This window comes from Schistocerca nitens, chromosome 5 (genome assembly GCF_023898315.1).
Source record: "Schistocerca nitens isolate TAMUIC-IGC-003100 chromosome 5, iqSchNite1.1, whole genome shotgun sequence".
Taxonomy (NCBI): Eukaryota; Metazoa; Arthropoda; class Insecta; order Orthoptera; family Acrididae; genus Schistocerca; species Schistocerca nitens.
In genome coordinates, this window is record NC_064618.1 from 49,758,545 (window position 1) to 49,766,316 (window position 7,772).

The following is a 7,772-nucleotide window of genomic DNA, read 5'->3' on the forward strand; positions in this document are numbered from 1 at the left end:
CTGTCTGATCTTATGCATCCATTTATGTCCATCGAGCCTTCCAATGGGCTTGGGCAGTTGCAGCAAGACAATGCGACTCCCAACACATCCAGAATTGCTACACCGTGGCTCCAGGAACACTCTTTTTGAGTTTAAACACTGCTGCTGCCCACCAAACTCCCCACATGTGAACATTATTGAACATATCTTGGATGCCTTGCAATATGCTGTTCAGAACAGATCTCTACCTCTTCGTACTCAGGATTCAGGTTGTCAGTTCAGTGCCTCCCAGCACTACTTCAGACATTAGTTGAGTCTATACCATGTCATGTTGAGGCACTTCTGCATGCTCATGGGGGCCCTACACGATATTAAGTAGGTGTACCAGTTTCTTTGGCTCTTCATTGCATATGCAAGAAATATGTATCTTTTGCATTAATTCTGTTATGATATCTCAGTGTCTGATAATTTATACCATCCACGAATGTAGCATTTGTTGATTTATATATATCACCAGTTGTTTATAGCAAGTTTACTTACATTTCTGTCATTTATTACATGCCTGCATCTCCCAGTTTTCATGACTCTGAAGTTGTACTCATGTTTATTCACGTGGGAAAAAAACTCATTGGCAGTTGGTCTCATCACCAAATATGTATTAATTTTAACTTGTTGCTAATGGCTTTGTAGCTCTCAAGGACCATCCCATATCTTACATTTCGTTTCTTTCATGTCAGTGTACTCATGTGTAGTTGAAAGCATATTTTGTGTTGTACTAGGATCTTTGTTTGTCATCTTCTTTGTTCACATATGGAAATCTTCTTCCGTGATTCATCATGTAATTTGAGGGGATTGGTATTTTTAATTCAGTATTGTGTAAAAAGTTTCTGATTGAACTGTGTGATAAGGTTGCATCGTGTTGATTTATTAGTGTTCAGTTGAGCTGTTGGATGTGTTCCATTTGAATAGTAGTTATCTTGTGTCAGGGATGAATGAAAAGTAATGCCTCCGCCTTCGTTAATTGGGTTTGGATGGGAATATTTTAATAAATCAAACGCAGAAATAATCCTTAGAATGTGATCTTTAATTACCAATATTCACTTTTCCACATAATCACCAGTCAATTGGATACATTTCTGCCAACAATGAATAAGTTTTCTGAAGCCATCATGGAAGATGTTTCCGCAACCACTGGCTCACAGTTCTCTCAACGTCTTCATCAGAAGCATAATGATGTACCCGCAGATCGTCTTTTATTATCAGGAACAGATAGAAGTCAGATGGTGCTAAATTTGGACTGTATGGAGGATGCCGTATGGTGCTGAGATTCAGTCTCTGAAGTTCTGCAGTGGTAGCACATGAGGTGTGTGGTTTGGTATTGTCATGCTGCAGGAAAACATTTCCCTTTCTCTTTCAGACCCAACGACATACAGTACTCACATCAACACAGTCACCATAAACTGCTTTCATTCTCTGATGCACCTCCTTTGGGATGACACCTTCTGCTGTCAAGAATTCAATGACTGCAGCCGATTTGGAGTGGTGTATGCTAAAAATGCCATGCATGTTTATACTGTTATGCTACGTTCTATTTAAATTGCCATATATCACACAGTATTCACTTTAAAGATATGAAAAAATTACCACTTATCCATAAAAGTATGTAGAATATTATGGCTTACACAGATTATGATAATGTTTCAAATGAATTTGATTGTGACAGTCCAAATAAAATATTTTTTTAAAAAGTATTATAAATTTGACTTTGATTCCATGTATAAAACACTGTGCTTCAATTTAAGAAGGCTAACTACAGTCCATAGAATCTACACACATTTCTGAGTAAAGTGACATGAGGGATATGACATTTGTGTTATTATTTAGAAAGATAATAATTATTTATTTGAAGAGAACATTACAGAATTTCCATGGCTACAATATGACTTAGCATTTGTGTTTAGGAAAACATTCACCATGCAACCCCTTATTACAACCATTACAAACAGTTCTTGACCCTCTTTTCCTTCCCTGACTGGTACACACACAGCATCTTGACTCTTTCTTCCCTGGAAGTTTTCTCAAACCCGGACCACCACGAGGGTCATCAATTGCATTTTTTTCTTGCAGCCATTCATCTGACAAGGCTTCAATTATCATTACAGTATATACATATCTGGAAACAAATTTCCTTCCCTTACTATGCTCTTTGTATAATATGTAAGAGTTCAGTACCATTCTTAACATTATGTTAAAAGCTACCTTCTTCCAGTAACGAAGAGTTCGCCTCTCATCCAAATACGCATACAGCATCATGTCGGATGTGTCTATTCCACCAATATACTGGTTGTACTGGTGTATTATTTCTGGCTTTTTTACTGTTTTATTTTTATTTTGGACTTCAATGTCACCAGCACCAACTTTACTTGACAATAAGAGAACGGGGGTATGCTGGGATTTTTTCTCTCCGTACACACATGCTAGTACTGGACCTGACTTACAATACATCCTTTCCCCAATTCCAAATTTCTTTCTAAATTGCTCTGGCAAATATTTCCTGTTTTTTCTTACAGTGCCAGTAATGCATGTACCTAGTTTGTAGAGACTTTTTACAAGTGGTACTGACATGAAAAAGTTGTCCACAAAGATTTGATATCCCTTGTTCAAATAACTGCCCAAACGCAGTAACTTCTGAACAACACAGTAACCTAAGCCATGTCTTGCAATCTCAGCCTTATCTTCTTGGCTTTTGCCACCTCTGTATGTATAAAATCCAAGACAGTAGTGCATTATAGGGTCACACAGCATCCAGAATTTGATTCCTCATTGGTGGTGGTGTTAGTTTGGCAAATACTGTAATAGGGAAGTGTGACATTTAGTGCCAACTAGACTCTCATCAATACTAAGTTGTTCATGAGGTGTGTAATGATGTCTAAATATATTATTAGCATGACGTACCAATGGCTGGTACCTGATACATGGGTCATAATGAGGATGGCCTGGTGCTGGACATTTCTCACTATCCACAAGATGAAAGAATTTCATCAGATGCCTAAATTGGTGGGCAGAAAACATTTTACCAAACCATGGAAATGCCTGTGACGGTTTTGTGCTCCAGTATGATAGCCTTGTGGGCCTTTTATTGAGTCCCATATTTAGTAAGCAAGCAATAAAACCTCTTACCTCAGTACTTGTCACATTCTTCCATTTCTTATACGGTTTGGACAATGTAGCAAGTTTAGTTATAAACTGTTTAGCTGAGTGATTCGTATCAGTTACAATAAGCTGCAGCAACGTTCTAGTAAAGAATAGATTGAAATATTCTATCACAGGAGATCCTACTGGTGGCATATGTTTTGGTCCTGGCAGCTCTTGAAATGGATGTGGTAATGGCTGTAGTGTTTCAGGCACACGTACTTCAGTATATTGTACATCTTCCATTTCATCTTCACTTTCGTTCACAATATCGTCAAGTACATCTTAGCTTTCACTAAAACACTCTGTATCACTAGTACATTCTAAAAGTTCACAAATTTCTTCATCGGTAAGTCCTCTGCTGTGGCCTGGTGTAGGTCACATTTTTCACAAAAAATGGAGAAAATAAACAAACTGTAAACACAGAAACAACGATAAATAACAGTACTGCGATAGAGCGTTACCTTGACTTTCAAAGGGTTAAATCGCATTGACTGATGTCTGCACAGGGTCCATACTTTACACTGTAATAACACAACTGTTCAATGCTAAGGCTTCCCGCCAAATGGAGCTGTAGAGAAGAGGCTACGGTACAAACCAACACATGCCACATACCAATGCTGCCAGCTGTTGAAGAGTTACAAAGGCGGAGGCATTACTTTTCAGTCAGCCCTCATATTTAGGGTTATCTTTCTTCATGTAAGATTTCCCATCTTGGTGCGTAGTGTGTAAAATGATTGGGATCATGTTTATGTGGCTATGTTGTAGAATGTATGTATTTCTGTGTCCACATCTGTTCCTGTGATTTGTAATGGTACTTTGACTTCCGCGCCTCCGCCAATACAAAGTTATATTTTACGATCGCGCACGCAGAAGAGCGCTGCGCCAGCGACCGATTTTGTAAATAATTTTGTTCTTTTTTTTTTACTTTTGCGTAGCTTTTTTGTTTTTAAGAACGAATGGATGTCTCTCTCTCTCTCTTGTCTTCATACGAAAGACGTGTATTTTCCCGCTGTGTTGAATGTGCTTTTGGTGAAAAATTAAAATTACATTACAAGGCGATGTTGTTTCAATAGATAATGAGAAGATAATAATAAAAAGGTAACACCACAATTGGCGTCCTAGTGACAGGACTTGCAATCTTCGGATTTGATACAAGTGCAGTTCGGATTTGATACAAGTGCAGTTTGGATTTTATACAGGTGCAGTTATTATAAATTTTGGACATTTTATCTAATTTTAACCACTTAATAGCATCAGAAAATGAATTTGGACTAAGTCTCATTCATTTCAATTGTAATGTTGCGTGCATGAAATTTACAACAATATTGTTTTCCCTGTTATTAATTTGTGTTAATTTTCATTTTCACGCTGAGGAAATTAATTTGGTAAAAAAAAAATGGGAAAAGGATAACGTTCCATAAAATAATTTGCACGGACGCGAAAGAAAAATTTTGGATTGAAAACTATATTTGACGCTACATTTGCAACATAAGACTGAAAAAAATTGGTGAGTACAGAAATTTACATTTTTCCAGTTTCAAGCAGCCATCTGTACTTCCTTTATTCCGATCCATTTATTTCGAAATTTTTTTTCAAATTGTAGTTAAAATTGATTTACTACTATTATTGGAAATGGTGAGTGAAGAGCATATTCACAGTCATTTATTTGTGAGAGGGAAATTTCAGTACCAGTTTAATAATTCCATTTCTAATTAGAAATCATATAGAAATACCCATTTCCATAAGAGAAATTTCAGATTTCAACATATCATATTTAAAAAAAAAATTTTTTTTTTTACCATTGGAAAATTTTATTTGCAATTAATTATGAAAATCGCAAGATGGACGCTAGACGCGTAGAAATTGTTTCCGCGGACGAGCTTAGTGAAAGTGACACATTGCAAAACATGTCCGACAGTCAAATGAATATTGAACTTAATAGGGAGGATGTTCAAGACATAATTTTACCGGATCGATTAAGACAACAACCCCTATATTTAAACAGATATACAGGCGAATGGAGAGTGAGTACTACGCGACAAAACGTGACATTGACAACGTCAACTTCAGAACCAAACATCAATCAGGCACGAAAAAATGACGAAACTAAGACACAGGACTCTGACATGCTCAACCAGATCCTGAAGTTACTTGGTGACCAAAACAAAAAATTTGACACTTTAGACAAAAGATTTTACACTAAATTCGATGAACTGACACGGGACATAAAACAAAATTTTGAAAAACAATCGAGACAAATTGCCGACTTGACAGAAACCACCAGTAGTCTTGGAAGGAAATTTACTGATTTATCAGACAAGGTTACGAGACAAGAAAAGGTATTTGTGGAATTCAGTGACGAGACAAAAACTGACTTACAACGATGTAATGAGAAATTGTTAACAGTAGTTTTTGAACAACAGAAAACCAGTACCCAAGTTGACGAATTACGACAGTCACACAATTCCGTAAAAACAAACCAAGAACACTTAGACCTGACGATTACAGACCTTTCAGACAGATTAAATGATGTAACATTGGAGCAGAAATCCTTACAGGAAAAGTTAGAAAAGCTTGAAGACAGAGCAGATGTAGCATCTTTAAAGAATGACACAACTCTAGCAGAAAAACTTGTACATGAATGCAAATTATGTGATGATTATTTAGATGAGAAGTTTGAGACAATGACACAGATCATTTTAGATAAGACAAAGGAACAAGTAAAGGGAGAAACAGATAATATTCAGAAAGAGGTACGTAAACTTAAAGAGAATGTAATACCAGGTTCGTCAGTGATACCAAAACCCACAACAGACAACCAAAACATAAATGAGAATCATAATAATGCTAGACCCAGCACACAGCCGAAAATAGAAATACCAATGAGTGACACAAATCCCAATGAACCATTTTCAATGCTACCACAAGATCAAAATTACTATCAGACATCACCACATACTATGCACAGTTTGACACAAAATACAGGACCCATAATACCATCGGGAGTAGCTGATGAAACATTAGTACGACATGGATACTTTCAGACATTTTCATGTGATGAGAAAGACAAAGTGGATCCGATTGTTTTCATCCGCTCTTTTGATGGTATTTTCCCGAGACATTGGTTGGAGGCCGACAAAATTCGATATGTTACAAATTTGTTACGTGGAAGAGCAGCTAAGTGGGGAGCAGCAATTAAAAGACAATGTTTAACATTTGAACAGTTTGAACAAGCATTTCTTGAGGAATTCTGGTCGATCACAGAACAGCAAAGTTTAAAACGAGAAGAATACAATCCAGAAATTTACAACCCGAAGAAAGAGACTTTACGACAATACTTTGAACGCTACCTAGACAAAACACTATATTGGACAAAACCAGCAGATTTACCAGACGTAATTAGAACACTTAAAAGCCACTTACCATTTCCTTACCGTGATAAATTAATAGGAGTGTCCGAGGACAACATAAAGAATTTTTTCAGTTATGTTGATGAGATAGATGTTGTTTACAGAGATGAGATCAGGAATTTCAATCAATTGTATCCAATCCATCCAAGCAATTCGCGTACGCACAACAGAAATGACAGAGGCTATTGGAATCCGCCTCCGACACCACAACAAAACACTCAAAGAAACAATTCGCACTACACTGGGACAAATCCATTCAATATTAGGAGAAACAACTCGCAGCATTGGCAAGGAAACAGTAATTATTACTATAATGGTTATCCGAACAGTAATTACAATCAGAACAATAACAGTTATATTCAAAATAACAACAGAAGAACGAACCGAAATTATAGAGATCAAAGAAGAGACGATAACAGGTACCATCCAGGATATTTTCAGAGAAGCAACATCCAACAACACCCAAACATGTATTGCAGGAATAACAGTAATGACAATACCAGTTACAGTCATGGGCGAAATAATGTATGTGGAAATCACAATGGACAACCGCCACGACACAGGCAATACAGCAACCCTCAATTTGTACCTAACGGAACTCCCAATGCGACGCGGGGTAATGTCAACAACCAAACAGCTGATACTTGGGTGACGCGCGACAGAAATGTAAATATTATTGAGTTGGGCAATGAACCCAACCCGCAGCAACAACCGAATTTGCCGGAAAACGAACGACGACCAAGCTAAGCGCTCGAGTTACGGTCAATAGGAAGCAGAGCGCAACGGAACCGACGATTTGTTTTCTCCGATATGATGACAGTAAGAAAATAGAAAAAGAATTATATCAGGATGTAGATTTTAATAGTACCAGTAAAACAAAGAAGATTATTCAGGCTATAACACGAGTTATGATTGGTAGTTATGAAGTGGAAGTAATGTTAGATACAGGAGCAGCAGCAAGTGTCATTTCAATGTCCTTATATAATGAACTCAAACAAATAATGAACATACAAACATTGCCAGTACAGAATTGTCACATTATAAGTGCCACCGGTAACAAATCAAAGAAGTGAAATTTCAAGTGCTAATTAACTTCACATTTTCAAATATACCACTCAATTACAGTTTTCTGGTAGTAGACAAATTAGTTATGCATTGCATATTAGGAATTGACTTTTTGAATGAATA

The 7,772-nt window shown here is 36.9% G+C and overlaps 2 protein-coding genes across 2 annotated transcripts; one reads left to right on the forward strand and one right to left on the reverse strand.

Moving 5' to 3' along the window:
• Positions 1–1,923: 1,923 nt before the first annotated feature.
• On the reverse strand, positions 1,924–2,766 carry LOC126260272 (piggyBac transposable element-derived protein 4-like). Its single transcript, XM_049957598.1, has one exon. It carries the CDS (start codon positions 2,764–2,766, stop codon positions 1,924–1,926), a length of 843 nt encoding a protein of 280 aa, XP_049813555.1.
• A 2,249-nt stretch (positions 2,767–5,015) lies between these two features.
• On the forward strand, positions 5,016–7,331 carry LOC126260273 (putative uncharacterized protein DDB_G0277255). The gene is made up of 2 exons (XM_049957600.1): positions 5,016–6,141; positions 6,625–7,331. Exons 1-2 carry the CDS (start codon positions 5,016–5,018, stop codon positions 7,329–7,331), a joined length of 1,833 nt encoding a protein of 610 aa, XP_049813557.1.
• Positions 7,332–7,772: the final 441 nt, after the last annotated feature.

Bases quoted from the DNA above. Each gene is read 5' to 3' on its own strand.
- LOC126260272 (XM_049957598.1), bottom strand. From the start codon at position 2,766: ATGCACTACTGTCTTGGATTTTATACATACAGAGGTGGCAAAAGCCAA.
- LOC126260273 (XM_049957600.1), top strand. From the start codon at position 5,016: ATGGACGCTAGACGCGTAGAAATTGTTTCCGCGGACGAGCTTAGTGAA. The intron at 6,142-6,624 runs GTTTGACACAAA...ATAAATTAATAG, and splicing joins ATCACCACATACTATGCACA to GAGTGTCCGAGGACAACATA.